Source organism: Onychostruthus taczanowskii, unplaced genomic scaffold, assembly GCF_017590055.1.
Source record: "Onychostruthus taczanowskii isolate IOZ18803 unplaced genomic scaffold, ASM1759005v1 scaffold2, whole genome shotgun sequence".
Lineage (NCBI taxonomy): Eukaryota > Metazoa > Chordata > Aves > Passeriformes > Passeridae > Onychostruthus > Onychostruthus taczanowskii.
In genome coordinates this window covers 5,193,824-5,212,142 of record NW_024499239.1, presented here as the reverse complement: position 1 = coordinate 5,212,142, position 18,319 = coordinate 5,193,824, and the positions used below count along the sequence as shown (strand labels likewise).

The following is an 18,319-nucleotide window of genomic DNA, read 5'->3' as shown; positions in this document are numbered from 1 at the left end:
CAAGTCTTAACACTTTATATCAAAATATCCTGAAATTTTAATGATGTGGGGAATTGCACAGAGCATTTGACCAGGTATACATAAGAACATCTTTTATACTTCCATGAGCTAATTTAGTCAAGATCAGTGTTCGGCTCTTGGCTCTGAATTGCAAAGATTGCAATTCAAAGACCAACTTGCTTCATGACATACAAATCATCTTGCCTAAAATGGCTTAAATTAATTTTAAAAATAACAGGTTCATTTTTGAACGCTTAGAGCAGGATTTCAGACACTGTTTGGCTCATAACAAATCATCAGGACATATCAGTTTCAGAAATCACTTCAGAGGATAGGCAGCTACAAGTTTTCTTCCCAAAAGAAAAGTCATACTAACTGCTTAATAATGCTTGCATTATTGTTACTATTATAGCACTGAGGTCAATTAACTTACACATTAGATTGTGTAATCAAAGACAGCTCAAAGAGCTATTTCATAAAACTGGGAAGAAAAGATTGACCTATCAAAACTTCTGAGAATTTCAAAAAAAATCTCTTTTTACACAGAGACAACTCTGAGATCACTGGGTTTTTCCACAGAAAAAATGTCAGATCTTCAGAGCTATTCATTTACTCTGACTGTGCATAGTTATGGCAGTCCTCTGAAGAGTAGGAGACCTTAGCTTAAATCTTCCTCCTCCTTAAATTTGAAGAACTGACCTAAAAAGTATGAACGGGGTAGCCCATGTCTCAAGCAAACATTTGAAACACCATGCTGATTTGTGACAAGCTGACCTTTCTAACCCAAAGCATGTGAGTTTTTCCCACCAAAACAGTGGTGGGAACTGGGGTGTTACCACTGAGTGCTCATTTCAGCACATAGAGAATCAATGTCTAAACCAGAATAGTGCATTTTCTATTTGTGAAGGCTTACTCACTTTGAAGGCTTTTTTACCCCACACTTCTCTTGTGTGGCTTTTGTACAAATAGTCCCTTCACTGCTTTGCATTCAGTTAGTAAGTGCTTAGTCTGGCACAGTACAAATATGCTGTCAGTAATGATGTAAAGATTTCTCCTGCTGATGGGAAGGGACATCTTCCTCATTGCCAGGTGGAATTGAAACTTTCTTTGGTCCCATCTTTCCTCTGTAGCAACCCACAAAGACTGGGTTTCCCTGTATGTTTTGTTTGGAATTTTTTATTTCACATACTCAAATCTGCTGTAGATTATTATATCATTTCCTAGCTCTACTGTGTTGTACTAAAAATGTAAAGTAAGAGTACAAACAAAGCCCTGCATATCAATGGTGCTTCACAAGACTAGATATTGTCTATAATTAATACCTTATTTGCTGATATAAAGGCATCCACAGACATGACTGAGTTTGTTATAAATTTGGGATAGGTCCAGTACCACAGGTTACCAAAAACAACATTAATATTCAAGCCTCAAGGTGAAGACCTTGAAGTTTCATTTAAAAGAGGCCAATGTTGTGATGTATATTTCTCTCAAATGAGCTACAGTGGATGTTGAAATATCTGTGAATTTGAAATATCTGTTAAGTCTTTGTGGAGAAATCAGAAGTTAACCTGGAAATACCACAAAAACTTTTCAAAAGAGGTTTTACTACAAACAGGAAAGCTAAAGATTTGTGAAAAGGAGAGCATTTCACAGAAATGCAGCAATTCATGGTTAATTACACTCATACAGGAGAAGACAATGATACAAAAATATTTAATATTTACATGTATATAATTGTTTCTGCCAGACATGTACATACTGATTGCAGTTTCCAGTTCTTTGCTTAGATATTTAAAACAGTGCTCTGACTAATAGCACAAATAAAGGGACAAACATATTTGAAACAGCTGTTTCTGATGCTAACACGTAAAAGTGCAACTGAATGTAAGTTTTCATTGAATGAAATGGATTATTCTATATGCACATGAACAAGTTAATGTGCTATGATTTCATCCCTGTAATATAGTAAATGCCCAAAATCAATTCTCATCACAAGTATTTTACAATAACTGATGAAACACATGTGTACCTACATGCTCTTCATATAACGAACCCATTGTTACAAAACTTTTAGAAACCAACCTGCAGCACTAAAACAGTCAAAAAGTGTTTAAAATGGGCAGAGACAGCAACACCTTCTTTTCATCTTGAGTATGTGAAAGCTTCAGGTGCCAGTCAGCAGACTTTAAAGAACAGTATTTCATAAAGGCCATGATCCAAGTAAAAGATAAAATTACAAAAGTCTTACTTCACAGAGGATGAGACAATTAACTGAATTACGAGACCAAGGAGCTGAGTCAGGATGGAAGGTGCTTAGATGTTGAATAGCTAATTTCACACCAGTCAGGAAAGCGTATTCAGTGTCTTTTCACTTTTGGGAATGCTGTACCAGACAGGACTGTCCTTGCAGCCCCAGGAGCACCCTGACACAAGAGCCACAAGGTCCACCTGGGAAACAGCTTGGGCTGGCTGAGGAGCTTGTCTAATCCCCGTTCCTTCCTTGACACAGGTGGATGCCCATGGAAACGTGCTGGAACCACGTGAACTACAAAATAATATTTGCACGATCTTCCATGACCCCCCAGCCACCACGTACGTGTGCAACAGTGCCAGCCTGCAGTACAGAAGAGCCACTTCCAGCAGAGACCTCTACAGCAGGAGCGCTCTGGACAGGCACAAGCTCCATAAAAAAGGACACTTACGCAGGAGGGCATCCCAGATCAAAGTCAAAATCCCTGATTTGACTGATGTTAACCTGATAGACAAGTGGTCCAGAATGGTCTTTCCCATCATGTTCATTCTCTTTAATGTTGTTTACTGGCTGTATTATGTCCACTAAGTTATGCAATAATGTTACCACAGACTAACATAATTAGACTTGTTTCTTTTCCTTCTCAATTTCGTTAATTCTGAAGAACAGCAGTAGCTATAATGTTCCATGTTCAATGTAAGATACTCTGCCATGGAACACTTCTAGATTTAAGCTTTTAAAAAAAACCAACAACCCAACACAAATCTAGGGTCGCAACATCTAGATCAGAACAGTACAGATCAGCTCTTAAGAAGCATCTTGAGAAAAATTGCTCTACCTTGATTTTTACAAAGTTTATGCATCACCCATGACTGTTCTGTGTCAAATTTAATTTTTTTTTTTTTAAGTGGAAATTTGTCCCACTGTATTTATTATCACATATTGGCAGCTCACAGCAGCATGCTTCCAAACAACACAGTCAAACTACTAGTAGTGTCTATGTCACTGTCTTTCACCATTCAGAGTGTAGAGAAATTTGAAGAAATTGCAGTTTAAAGGATTATAACTAATGCACCATGCTTCACTTCAAACTCAATAGCTTTACTAGGAAGTATTTCCATTGTGTGTTTGAGAAGTATCACTCAAGGAGAAGTCAAATAACATTTTCATAGACAGAGATCTTCAAAAGAAAAAAGGGTAGCAGAGAAAAATCCCACTGAGTATCCAAGCAAGGAATCAGCTGATTTGATCTCAATGGAATTCTGTTATTTCCACAATAACAGAAGCAAAGGTGATACTTATAAGAACAGTTGTGTCATATATAATTTTGTATTAAAAAGAAGAAAACAAACACATGTTGATTCCTTGAAGCAACTCTGTGGGATACCCCAGGCCAAGATTTTTCTTAACACCCAGGTTTCCTGTGGCTGGTAATTGCAACATTCTCCCAAAAGTTGGTAGATGTCTGGGAACAGATCTGAGGAAATTTCTGCACACAGTTTCCTTCAGATTTCTTTATTCCACTGAGAACCAGGAGATGCAGCTGAGTCCTACAGCACACTGGCAATGCTGGGTGCACTCCTCCTGAGGAGCTGCCTCTCCTTACCTGGCTGCTTATTGCCTGACACAATTGCAGCCAAGGAGCCACAGGCAAAGGGCTACAACGTCCATGCAACTGAGAAGCAATAGGTCAGTCATATTCTACCTATATTAAATCAATTTTCCTTCTCTATTTCCAATTGTTTCCTAACAGCACTGATATATATTGCCTAACATAGCTTTTTATTTAAATGATTATCAGTTAATTTTTTTTTTATTCCAAGTGTTTCATACTTTAGGAGAGTCAAGATATACAAGCCAACAGAGTCTAGGTAGGTTCTGAGGTGGTGTTATCAATGGAAGCTGGTAAAGAAAGAAACATTGGTCAGGATACAAACAAAAAAGTGATGTGGAAAAAGTGATGTTCTTCAGTAGTTCCTCGTTGCCTGGAGAAATTACAGCTGATAACCTTATTGCCAAGTGACATTGCAATCTCTTTAATCAGAACATGATAATGAATTAAACCCTCCTACATGTTATGGTTTGTCACATTGTGCAAATTGAACCTTCTCACAGAGCAGGGCCTGCAGCCCCTTCCCTTTGTGTGCACAGCAGGCTGCTGCAGAATGAGGTAGAATCATAGAATCACTAAACAAGAAAGGGAGTAGGTTTAATTTACTCACTACAAAAGTTATAAGGCTGCAAACCAGGCATTTGACATTGCTAATCTATGGGAGTCTTTGAAACTATCCATTTTATTGTGGGCTCCAAAGTCCCAGTCTCATCCCAGGCTCAATGGAGCACAATCATGGTCTTCTCAGATGTCTTCTCTCTGCTGCTACAACCTTTAACCTCTGGTCTACTACAGAGTTGCACAATTTTACAAGATTAATCAGCCCCTAAGTACAACTTGAGGTGATTCAGGATAAATATTAATTCAAAGGGCTCTTCTGAATAGGCTATGTATGCCTATCTCCTCCCTGAAACAACTCCAAATAATTTTTAAACAAGAATTCCACATGGGACTGTGTGATTAAATTTTTAATCATAGTTGAGCAATGTTTATATCAAGAATATTTCAGTGGAAACTAACAATATTATTTTGGTATTGTAAAATAAAGAATACAGAGAACATAAGGAAGTCTGCAAAAAATAGCACCAGGAGGGAGACAGCAGCAGGACCACATGTGCTGTCCATTGCAAACACACATCCCATTAAACAGTTTTGAATTCCTTGAACTGGCACGAGACTTAACAGAGTAAGTCCATGAGCCATTGAATTTGCTTTGTGCTTATACAAAAATTAATTCAAAGAAAGTAATTCAAACAAAGTAATGAATTCTGCAGATTTGTAGTGTAAAATACAAATCAGTGATTCATGTTTTCATTAACAGATTTCCAAAAGATATTCACAGAGAGACCTCAGGTAAGTAATTAAGCCCAGCTGATCCAGTGGTGAAGAGATACTGCAACCTCTCCTTACAGTTGCAGTGAACATTTTAGAAGAGCCAGCATCCAACACGACATCAAAAAGTCTTTAGGTTAAAAAAAAAAGGATCCTTTGTTTTTGCTTACAGGAGCAAAGATCAGCTTTACTGGTCTTCAGCATTTCTTTTGCAGGCCCCTAACATCTGCATACACATATTTTTCTAGTTGATGGTTCAGCCAGATACTCCTGGCACAGTTGATAGGTACCTGGACTATAATCAGTTACATTGTACAGTTCCAAGAAAAAAAAAATTTAAAAAAAATTTAAAAAAAAAGTATGGAGCAGAGTAAAAGCCATTAACAAAACAAGAGCAGGGCACATGCAAAACTCCTTAAGAACAGCATGTTCCAAAACAGGATCTACCCTTCTCCCCCAGGAGAGGTCAAACACATGCCTATCCAAATCCCAGCCCCACAGTCCATTTTGAGCAGCACACACAAGTCCTGTCTGCATCGAGAGCTGGAAGCCACGACCTCGAGTCAGGAAACAGCTGCCAGCTCTTGGTGCAAAGTTTGGCAGCAGGACAAATAACCATCACACACAGAGGCAAGAGCTACTAACTGTAGGTGCAACTACTTCTAGAGAAAAAAGCAGAAGAAAATATCTCTCACCTGAGAGCAACAGCTTGGCAGCAAGGAAGAGCCAGTGGTTATTAGTGGCATTGCATGGCAAAATGAGTCCATTTATGGTTACGCACGTACAATGCCATCTGGAGCTAGAAATTATAGAGCACAAAAGAAACATGATCTCTTCCCATCAATAAGTTGGATTAATTTGGCTGGCTTCATGCAATAAAGGTGAGAAAGGCTGTAATGCTGTAATCCCTCACAGTTGTACTTCAGTAGTTTCCCTAGCCTGAGGAACCAGACTTCAAGATCAGCATAGATAAGGTCCTATTGCTGATTAGGTTTCACTAAACTCCCAGGCAGTTTGTGCAGCTCTCATGCAATTTCTCCTGGAAATCGTTGTTTTTGGCTGGGTTTCCTGAGGCACTGAGGTTCTACTGTCCCTGAGCGTGTATATTTGTGTGCATACCTGGGAGTCTCCCAGCAATATTTGAATCTATTGATAATTTCAACCAATAATTTTCTTTTCATTCAAAAGCTAAAGGAAGAGTAAGGATCTGAGATACTACATTCCTACAAGTTTCAAAAGCTAGCAGCTAGCTCAGCAGAGGACAAAGCTCACATTATCACAGGCAGAAAGAAGCTTGATGAACTCCAGCCTTATTAGAGACAAAAAACAGTTTTTCAGTGAAACAGGAATATTTTTGACATTATATTGCTTTATGCTACCACTGAACAGCACAAAGGTTGCAATTTCAGAAAATCTGCTGGTTCACCTAGTTCACCCTTACAGGAAATGTTCCTTCCCTTTGTACTGCAAGTGCAGGATTTCTTGACATAAATCACAAGGAAAGTCACCCAGGGCCTGAGGGCCACATTCCACCAGCTGTTTCCCATCACCAAGGAGCCTGTTCCCAAGAATTCTCACATAGTGGGGATGCATTGCTAACACGTCCTTGGGAGTATTAGTAAAAAAAGGCTGGATTATATCTGTTATGTAAAAAAAAATCTATAAAAATGGGTTCTCTATTACAAAGCATGACCTCCCCACATCTGTGACTGCATTTCTTCCTGCCTCCTTGGGCAACCAATCACCCTGCAGCCCAAGGAAGGCAAGAGATCACACAAGAATAATGTATTTCAGCATGTAATAATGCTGAAATGTATATGCACAGGCTGAAAGAATTAAGTGACAAATAAAAAAGGTAGCATTTCTTAAAAAAAGACCAGGTGACTTTGGTCTACTTGCTGCTTTGGAGTGCAGAGCTAACTCTAATGATGTTGTTTGCTCCTTGACGTATGTATTTCTCAATTATTTTGTAAGTAATCTTGAATCTCCCAGAATTATAAAAACATCCCTTCTTGTCTCTTGCTGGTGCCAGTCTAAGAAATGGCCTGGTACTCACTCTTTTACATGTTTTTGGGTTTTTTTTTGCAAAGTCCAATTGCATTTGAGTATCAATACCAATGAGGAACTAAAATAATTACATGCCAGCAGAAGCATGTCATATTGATAGAGATCATCTCTTACCAATTTCTTTTAACTCATCTCTGGCTCTCTGTGCCTGCACGGTCTCATGCAAAAGTATAAAATCAGTCACACTGTCAAAATGTAATAAAGATGGTTTCCTTTAGCAGATCATGCCATCTCATCCACATCTGTGAACATACCAGTCTCCTTGTTCCTGTCTCTGAAATGTCATTTGGTGTTTTGATCTAGCTGACAACATGTTACCTGATTTTTTTTTTTTTAGATTTTCAGAGGAAACTTTGAGTGTTGTACACTATAGCTAACTTTTCTGAAACAAATCAGGCAAATCATAATTTCAGGAAAGAGCTGAATGAGATTTTGGCATAGATAAAGAATTTAGGATTGGGTTTTACAAAGGAAGTTAATAGCAGTTCTCATTAGATGATCCAATGTCGTTCTGGCTCCCATTTAAAACAGTCTCACTAGAAATAAGACACATGTGAAACCTCTGCCTTCACCCCCCCACCAAAAAAAATTACTGTAGCTATCAAAAATATTTATTTAATCTATATGATGCTAGGAATCCTTCCTCACAGATAGTCCATCACCAAAGCAGTCCCTGTGGACCTGTAGCAGTTCCTAGTTAGGAAAATCCCCACACCTTCCAGTGCCTTTCATTACTCTATTAGCTAAACTAGCTGAGTAACCCAGTGATTAAAAATAGCCAGAGCCTTCTCTATGTCGTACTCTCCACACAGACCTGCAAAAGTCCAAAGAATGAATCTTTGTGATATTTGCCTCCTTTTCTAGGTTTTGGTGGGAGTTATTTGGTCTTTCTGGAGAAGCCCTGAAGCAAGTATGAACTAAAATTTTACAGAGGAGAGTATACCACCAAATGTAATTGAGGTTGATTTAAAGTAAAAAAAAAAAAAAATATAGACTATCTTGATGCACTTATGAAAGCATTCTTTAGTACTAGAAGAGTAAAAATCCCTTTACTGCTGATACTGCATTATAAATATTAATACACAGACCAAAATTATAGCAAAATGTGCATACTTCAGGATAGGGCATTACTGGTTCTTAAAACCACCTTTCAGAAGAAAGCATAATTATGTCTCAACATGCTTCCCATCAGAAAGGCTTGTTTCAGAACTCAGAAATGTTCTACAGACTTATTTAGATCTTTTAAAAACACAGCTTCTTGGCATATATAATTGCTTTGTTGCAAAAGCAGTTTTATAAACAATAGTCAATTCCATACTGACAGTTTGCTGTTCATAGGCAGTTCTGGTTCCCTGATCAAAGCTGACATTACTGATGTGAAAAAAAAAAGGTTTTTTCTGAAATCAAGGGAAGATTTCTGTGAAACAGACAAAAGTGCAATGAACACCAGCAGAGGGCAAGTAACCTTATTTTTATAATTCACTTTTTATATTTTGTATCAAGATATGCTGATTTTCTGATTCAATTTGCAGGTGTGTTTATGCAATGTGAATTTCTGCAGGTGCTTTTTAGGTGGTGAAATTACAACTTCCTACAGTGTATCTATTATATTGTAGGTACTGATTTCTCATGAGCTTTTGGTTCAAAAAGTCTCCTGTGCAAAGTTTTGTTTCTGTTGTAAATTACATACTCAAGAGATTTCTCCTTAGTACCTGCAAAATCAGAGAGATTTCTTGAACATCTTTATGATGGTTGGTTGGGAGAGGGGGGTTGCCCATGCCACTGCTGGCACCAGAAGTGAGCTGCTCTGCCAGGTAAGGACTGGGAGAACAGGAACCCATGGTCTAGAATTGGGCCAAAGGAGCAGCATCTCCTAGAAACAATTCTTACCAGTTAGTGTGGTGGGATGTGCAAACTCCAGAGCTATTCCACATGCTGCAGCCACTTAGTTAGAACGAGCTCACACATGGAAGAACGTAGGAAAACACAGATATTGGCAAATAGAACAGAAAAGCAAGGACAAAATTCAGTTCTTTAATGCTAATGGGGTCTCTTTAAACTCTCACACCTTTGGCCTAATTCTTAGTCACAGGCACAATTTCCTCGTCAGTGGGGCTCCTCACACCATAAACTCTCCTCAAGACGTGCTCCTGGCCGCAGGCTTGTTCCAGATGCTTTTCTCCCGTGCAGGTTTGTCCTACTTAGTACGTGCTCATGTCTACCTGCATTCAGCAAAGTGTGGCTGAAGATGACACCAGTGCAATGGATCTTGTGAAAGCTCTAGCTTTTTTCATTCATCTGCTCTGGTACAGTCTCCACAAAGGCCTTATCTGTCACAACAGGAGACCTTGCTTGTTCCAGAAGTACCTAATTCTCTGAGCAAAGAGAAAAAAAAAATAAAATCTGACAGACAGTACAAAGTGCAAGCTCTGTTCTCCATTCTTTCTGGTCCTTTTCCTTGCCATGTGCTGGAGGCCATTATGTGCCTTACATTTGTCTGTAGAGATGTAAGGTCAGGATACACGTTTCAAATGCAATGCTGTGTTTTAGCTGCTGCTTCTCAACTGCTTGTCAACTGGAGCTCCTGTCCCCCTCTAGCCATTCACACTGTGTTGTTATGCCCCTTATTAAAAACATAATTTTGAGGGTTATATTAAAAATACTCAGTTTTTCAATAAAGTCTAACACCTATTAAAAAAAAAGCATCTCATTGCACATTTATTTCTGTCAACAACAGCAGTATGAGAAACCTGTCTTTTTGTTAAAGCAAAAAGCAATTAAAAAAAGATTTTTTTCAGCCTTTTCTGTTCAGTGCTCCAATAAAGGACAGACAAATATAGGATGATACTACAGACTGAACACCACCACATAAGCCTTAACTAAAAATCCATTATTACATAAGTTGCCAGAGAATTTAAAATGAAGCCGTGTAAACACTTTCAGTCTACTATTAAGAAAAAATCACAAATATTGAAAGTAGCATCTGTAGCAGATTCTTCAACAGAAGTTTCACTGGTTGTAAATAAAAATGGAAGTTATTATTTGTGGCTTTTTGTTCTTGAGAAAATGCCACTATTTTGTATTTTTGAACGGTTGATCTTGAAAGTTAAGAGGTAGCAACACAAAAGTTCATTTCAGCAACACACTAAAAATTAGTTTTAAATATCCACCTTTCATTGAAGTATGGACTTTCTAGGTATGGGTTTTTTTAGTTTTCACAGTACATCTATAAATTGTATTAATACATCAGCACACAAGTTTCTTCTATCCCAGCGACATCCCAAACGATAGAGTACACTTTTATGAAATAAATTGCTGCTATTAAATCAGCAACTATAAATAAAAGTAGCTTCCAGTCCTTTTGTCCTAAATGATAAAAAACACCATGGTAACAATAAATAATAAAAAAAAGCCTCTTTTCTCTAGAAAAGCCTTTCAGCAATGTATGTCCATCAGATGAGCAAGAGTTATACTTTCAGACCTGCATCACACAATACATAAGCATTTGAACACATAAGGCCATATTCTCCTATAAAGCAACTAGATCTAGAGGAAAGGAAAAAGCATAGTCAACACAAATATACCTATAAATAACATAAAGAGACTTGGTAAATTTATTCCTTACACTCACAATTGAAAAAACAGCATCCTCCTAACATGCTGCTGGACAACCTGCAGTAACTCTTTCCAGATTCTTAATAAAATTAAACGATTTTCAATTCCAACCTAATTTTTAGCTTGAAGTATTTTTTACCATTTATACAAGGTCTTTATCTGTTATTTGATCCATTATGAAATTTGTTGCTTATGGAAATTCAAGACAATGATCAAGCCATATCTGTTAGAGGTTGCACTCCTTTCACTAAGATACATCTTTCATTCTTTCGTCTTTACAAATCTTTACCCACTTCTTCACACTTCTTCATTCTTCAATTGCTAACACTGAACATGTATATCTGATTAAATGTATCAGTACCAAATAAGAGATCAACAATATATTTAAGTTTCCTATATTTTAAATCCATTAAAATCCTTTTCATAGAACCCTTTCTACAAGAGCTTCTTGTCCTCCTCTTCTATGACCAGTATTCTGAAGTTCTTTATATTAGTGTATTAAACTTTGCATATATGAAAACCTATCACACAATACAGTGGAATAAACTCAAGACCCTGATTTTGAAACCAGGAATAAAGCTAATTATTTTCTTTTTTATTTATACAAAACTTGCCTAAGACACACACATGCACACAGGTGAGAATAACACATCAGTGTTCATGTGAGCATTACAGATCATTTGCTCTTTATGTATGGAAAATTGGTCTAATAAATAGTAGAAACCGTAAGATTTCTGGGGTTCATGCTTTTAACTTTTGTTACATACTACAATCAAAACTCCATCTGGTTTCAGAAAAGTTTAGAGTAGAATTTACCAATTATCTCCTGTATTAAGTGAGCTAGGAATATCTTTCTCACAGTCTATACAGGTCAGCTCCTCTCCAGCACTGCATCCCCTTTTGAAAACATTAATATTTTTAATTGAAAAGCTACCAACTAGGATACACTCTGCAGTGATTTTTCTACAACTTCTGAGCACTGAACAGGGTGCCTAGAGAAATTGTGGTGGCTCAACCACTGGGAAATACTCAAGCCATCTGGAGACAGGCCTGTCTCCTGTGCAGCCTGCTCCAGGTTACCCTGTTTGAGCAATGAAGCTGGACAGGATAACCTCCAGAGCTCACATCCAACCTCAGCTGTTCTGTCATTCCATACTGGTTTTGTTGGTAAAGGTCATTTTCCCCAGCATTTAAAAAGATTGAGTTTAGAGATTCATAAATCAAAAAATAGCCTACTACAATTATTCACACACAAAGTCAGGTGTTTATTTACCATATTTACAAGTATAAATACATTAATGCTACAAATACTCTCTCATTCTTTATTAGTGTGGCACTTTAGATAAGGTAACATACAATGCAAGTAAGATGCCTTAGTTTTACTAGGTAGCTGTGTAGTCACTGCCAAAGTTTTACCAAAACAAATATGGCACATATTATAAGTGATTCTCTTCCAGATGTCTATAAATCTTTAGTACTAAATGCAACTGTACATTTGATTTTCGTATTTTTGGTCAAATAGATACAATAATTTATTATTTTTATTGAAGTGTTAATAGTTCATTTGGTCATAACAGTCTTCTGACTTCAGTATTTTACAGCACCAAAACCTTCCCACTTTGCAGTAAACACATTTTTTCCCCAAATCATTTAGGGAGCCATCACCAGCATACTGTTGGTCTGAATTCCATCATTTCAGTTGCAAGACAACCTTGAAAAAGGAGAAAAGAAATGAGATTAAATTTGGTTAAGAACAAAACTTTAACAGCCTATGAAAAGAAGCCTTTTGCTTTCTATTTCCATATAACTGAATAAGCATCGTTCCTCTGGACAACGCACCATTCCTCTCTCAACTCTTTTACAATCCCACAAAAAACCATCACTTAAGATAACTTCTTTACTGCACTCAAACCATTCTTCAGCTGCCTGCAATCAAAAAGCAGAATATCAAGTCCAGGTGCAGACATTCCTTCTGCACAAAGCAGAGCCAAGGCACCAATTCTGAAGTGAATTCCTCCTCATGTGCCCACAGAACTGGGTATGGAGATGACCACATCCCACCGCTTCCATACAGACCCTCAAGCAGAACAAAGGGCATGTGAACACTGAAGTCTGTCCTGGAAGAATCCTTGCTCACATACTATTTTTATTTAGTTTGGCAGGGAACAAAATCCATACAGAAGCAAGCTGTGAAAGCTCTTAAGGGCTATAATTTCATGCAAATACTGTTTTCTTCAAATCCTCATTTTCTTTAGCCCTTTCTATTAAGAAATCTGAGACCCTTCAGTGTCTCAGAAGTCTTATAGTTTTACTTGAAATTCTCTACTTGCATCACAATACTGTAATCTTTGTAACTTTCTTCCTGATTCACTGTGCCAATTAGAGGAAATTAGAGGATGTGGAAATTAGAGGACTTAATGTGAGGAAATTCGTGTGAACCAAGTAACTCTCCCAGACACTGACATTTTGTGAAGCTGAGGGAAACATGGGAGTTCTCACCAATCTTCCAGCATAGGATAGGGGTAATCACATTAAATTAGGAAGTAGATTTAATCTAGGTATTAGGAAGAAATTTTTTACAATGAGTGTGGTGAAACACTGGACACAGATGCCCCACCCCTGGGTCAGGTTGGAGAGGGCTCTGAGCAACCTGATCTAGTCAAAAATGTCCCTGCTCGTTGCAGTGATCTTAGACTAGACAACCTTTACAGATCCTTTTCAACCCCAACTATGCTATGATTCTACAAATTCTGCTTAAAATGAATCAGTACCTAAAAAGGTAGGAACAAAATATTACACCAGTAAAAATTACCTTATTAGCAGCTTCCAGTGCATTTATTAGGTTCTGCAGCTCTTCCTTATTCATCTCTATAGAAATTGGCTTAACTTCACCATTTTCTCTCACATCCAAATCAAGATTGAGGAGTGGCATTTGCAGCATGGAGATCTTATCACTGGAGAGAGCAAGCTATGCAGATTGACACAACAACAATAAAGTATAAGGTGGAGCCATTAAATTTTTAGTCTTTCATAATATCACCTCTGTATTTTATATTAAACTTTTAATACCAGAACAAATATCAGCATGACAAAATTAACTTCAAATAAGTCATCTCTGCTGTTTTCAGGGTTTTTTCCTCCATTATTGGGATTTTTTTTTGTTAGTACCAAGAGTATATTGAATAAAGACCATCCTCTTCACAGACTTGTCATATACAATTGCCAAAACCAATCTGTTAAAATTCTGGGATACCACATTTTGGAATTCCAGGTGAAAACAAGGGATACATTTGATCACGGCTCCTAATGAATTACTTATATTCTGAAATCACCATATTCAAATAGGTCTTCTAATCAACAAGAAGGGTCTTACAGAATGGGTTTGTTGGGAGAAAGAGGAGACCTTTGTAACACTCTGCAGCTGATCAAACACATTGTCAGATACACTGATGCAGGTTACATGCCAATTGTGCTTTCTTTTTATTGAGTACATTACTCACTGTGGCACAGATAAGGCTTTTAAATACATTGAAATTAAAGATCAGTTGACAGTACTATAGGTTAGTATTGTACAGACCTATCTTTATTTAGAGAACAGAATGCAGTAGTTCAACCATGGCAAGTGAAAAAAAAAAATCATAACCAGCTCAAGGGGGGAAAAGAGTGCTTTTAAGAAAAATAATAGCTCAGACATGTACCAGAAATTGTAACCAAAATCGAAAGAAACTCAAAAAATTCTCTAGACAAAAGATTTAAAAGAAGCCACAAACAAGACACAAGAATTCACTTAAGTCCATATTTTTCTCAGCAGTAAACGCAGTTAGCAGGGATCAAGCCCAGTAACAGATCATCTAAACCACATTATGATGTGGTTTTGCTTATGATTTGCTCTTGTAAAAACTTGTTTGTTTTGGGCATTGCTCTTTGATTTCCAAAGCTGTTTGCTGCAGAAAGTGAGCACTCTTGTAAACATGGAAAACTATTTAACAGCTCTAGAAATCTGTTTAACAGCTCTCACAATCTAATAAAAAATATAAACAGTAAGTAATGTTTTTAAGCCTTTGATTGAACTTAAGGTCTTCATAACCTCAAACCACCATCCTAACTTAGGCAACTCCAATATTACTGGTTTATTACCAAAACAGAAAGTCTAATGATAAATTATTTCAAACTAATTATTAAATGTCCACTGCAAAAATACGAATATTTGAATAAAGTGAAGAAAACTTATACTGAATCAGTCAACTAATCTTAAAATTAAGAATATACTTCTTCCTTTGGGAATAAACAATGTTTATTCAGGCCTCAAAATTGTAACAGCATACAAAACATTCAGGTGCTCCTGAACAGAACCAAGTCCCCTGAGCAGGTTTAGAAGAAAAGAGGGGAACTGTAAAATAAAACAAATTTTTAAAATTTGTATTTGCAAATTTCTGGCAAGTCTTTGATGTGTTCTTGCACCAGTCATTAACATGCTTTTGCAATACAAGTTACTTCTGTTGTAGAAGATTCCTTTCAAACAATATCAAGGCAACATTCTCACCTTTAACTGCCAGTCAAAATCCTGCAGCTGGGCAGAAGAGATTGCATGTACATTTTCTACTAGGGCATTCCTGATTTCTTCCTTTCTGCCTTTCAGACATTTTGTGATTGCTTCTTGGTAATCTGAATTTAACTCAATTATCTGCTGAGCAGCCTACAAAAACAAAAATAAACCCCGTGATTACTTGCACTATGAACCACAGAAGTAACATGTACCACCTGCAATAACTAAAATATCTAAGCTGATAGCTACCCTTTGTGGCTTCTCTCTGTCTTTGGTAGTTAAGAGTCAGTGTGCACCACAGCAACACACAGAGAAAAAATCATTTAAATTAAAAGACACCAGAGAATAGAGGTTTTATCATGTTCTTCTTACATGCCACCCTAAAATCAGAAGAACATCACACCCCCAAACAACTCTGGTGTAGGTCTGCAAGTTTCTCAGCATCAGGTCAGAGGCTAAATACATCAGCTCAGCTGAAACAGAAATACTGATGTAGGGAGGCTCCCCAAGGCTACACAGGTGTCTTTCTTTGACCCAGCTGCTAGCAGGTGGCCATAATACAAGCAGTATGCAAGAGATAAGAATTAATATTTCTATTAATAGAACATGATTTTTCAAAGTTCATACCTATAAGAATATCCTGAATTACAGTCCCTGTACCATATGGTCAATCAGTCACACTTAGATTTTTCAAAAGTTTATTTTACACCTCTTCAATGCAGTATTAACAAATAAAATCAAACAAGTGAACTGGTTTTATTGCTAATGAGCAGTACTATATAAACAGATTTAATCTGAGGATACTCAAAATACCAATTTAAGTGATTAAACCAGTATTTTAACAAGTATCCTGTGATATTAGAAAACTATTTTAAAATCAGCATCTATTTCACTTTTTGTTGTAGAAATCTTGGCACTGTATCTCTAAATGCTGCTTACCTTCTACCTATTCAGGATGAATCCACTACCGTTCAAATCCTACACTATAAACATATTTTAGGATTAAAGAAACTACAGAACTAATCACTCCATCCATGATTTCTCCAAGTCAAGGATAATCAGCTATGAGCCCTTACTGTAGGAATGCGCCCCCTATGACAGAGCGGCAAAAATTAACCTTTGTCCCCCAAAAAAGGAAAGAAGCCCAGAAGCTTCTTTCAACTGTTAGGTGGAAAGCCACCTCATAGGGCCTCAGGGACTTCACCAAACACCAGAGAACATCTAATTGGATAGAAGCCAAAAAGTCCCGCCTGATCAATCAAGTAGAAAAGAACAGAACAAAAGAGAAGAGGGGCTTTTGTGTGAAGTGTTTCTACCAGGGGCAGACCTCTGTACCTGGCTCGAGTTTTTCTGTTTGTTATTTTGCCTTTATTAAACCTTTTTTGTTTCTAACACCACAGCAGAAGCCATCCTGCTTATTTTATGCCCCCAAAGTGTAGCTGAGCTATCCTTGGGTGTATTAAGTGTTTTTCTAAGGCTTATGAGAACTGGCTCTAGGACAAACAACTTAATACCTTACCTCTTCATCAGACATGTTTTTGCCAACTGCAGTTTTGAAATATGTCATAGTTTCTGCTAAAACCTCCATCCACTCTGACAAGCTCCAAACATTGCCATAATCCTGGTATCGAGGGTACGCTCGGCCACAGACGCCATCAACTACCTTATGAAGGAACTGAAAGGATGTGACACATAATTTATAATTCTCTCACGGTTAATCTGCACCTCATATGAGACTGATCAAGCACTTCAGTTATCAACCCTCCCTCCCCTGGGGGCTGCCCCAGCGCTCCCAGGCTGCAGCCCAGGCACGGTACTCCTTGAATATGAGCCTTCTTCCCTTCTCCCCTTAAAGGCGGTTCACGAGGTCTGGCCCCAGAAATCACAACGTGGTGCACATTCACCCTGGACTTACAAGCGGACTGAAGAGCTGTGAGCACAACCACAGCCCTGCCGCGATGCCGAGTGAAAGGGCGCCCCAGCCACCGGCGCTGCCGGGCCGCCCGGCACAACCCAGGCCGCTCACTTCCGAGCCGTGGGCCTCCCGAGCCTCCCAGAGCTATGCCCTCTGGCACCGCGGCCTGGCGGGAGCGGCGGCCCGCTCCCCAGCCCCGGACCGCCCGCGGGCCTTGCCTCCGTCACAGGTGCCGGAGGGCGGCCCCTGGCCCGCCGGCCCCGGCCCCGGCCCCGGCCCCTCCGGCACGGGAAGCCCACCTCCAGCGCCCGGCCCGGCGGCAGCTTCTCCAGCAGCCGCGGCATCGCCGCCGCGTGACCGCCCCGCCGGCGGCGCGCATGCGCGCGTGGAAACAGCCGCCCTCATCCGCCCCAGTTCGCGGGTTCGAATCCCAGCCCCGGCGTCGCCGCCGCCCGGTGCGCTTGGGGAGCCGAGCGTGCTCTGCGCGACCTTCGGTCAGACGGCGAACGAGCCGGAACCCCCCTCGTTTTACAACCTTTTATAGGCAATAGCCCTTAGGAAATTTTTGCATTCTGCCTGTCTTGCAGCTCTGCTTTTTGACCCCTAACAGGTTAAACTTGCACTGGTGGCAAGAGAGGAAGCTCAAGACTTCCAATGGGCACCACGTCTTCTGTGATGTTAAATCAAATTGAGGAAGTTCGGAGTAACACTGCAGAAGCCCGTGCTGCTTGTACAGTGTCTACCGAGAAGAGCTCATTTTTTAATGCTTTATCAAAGTGTGGGTTCAATCCTAGCCAGACAGTGGAGGTTTATGGAACAGGCTTTAATATCAGCAGTGACCTTTCCATGTGTTGAATTGATTGAACGTGAATGCAAAGAAGCAGAATTGCCCTGATTGCTTTTACGAGAAAACCTGTAAGAATTCAAGTCACAGAACTGCAGATCACAAAACTGCACAGAGACTGTTATACCTGTTGGCAG

At 38.9% G+C, this 18,319-nt stretch overlaps 2 protein-coding genes across 3 annotated transcripts in view; one reads left to right on the top strand and one right to left on the bottom strand.

Moving 5' to 3' along the window:
• Window positions 1-2,839, top strand: part of GABRB1 (gamma-aminobutyric acid type A receptor subunit beta1) — a 109,175-nt gene extending 106,336 nt beyond the window's left edge. For both annotated transcript variants that reach the window (XM_041402841.1, XM_041402840.1), the window contains exon 8: window positions 2,510-2,839. In XM_041402841.1, the coding sequence (XP_041258775.1) occupies window positions 2,510-2,839 (330 nt within the window). The remainder of the gene's footprint in view (window positions 1-2,509) is intronic.
• A 9,282-nt stretch (window positions 2,840-12,121) lies between these two features.
• COMMD8 (COMM domain containing 8) lies at window positions 12,122-17,721 on the bottom strand. Its single transcript, XM_041402772.1, has 5 exons — window positions 17,638-17,721; window positions 16,943-17,098; window positions 15,421-15,573; window positions 13,690-13,845; window positions 12,122-12,588 (listed from the first exon to the last, which is right to left on the bottom strand). The coding sequence occupies exons 1-5, from the start codon at window positions 17,680-17,682 to the stop codon at window positions 12,568-12,570; spliced, it is 531 nt and encodes a 176-aa protein (XP_041258706.1). The 5' UTR covers window positions 17,683-17,721; the 3' UTR covers window positions 12,122-12,567.
• Window positions 17,722-18,319: the final 598 nt, after the last annotated feature.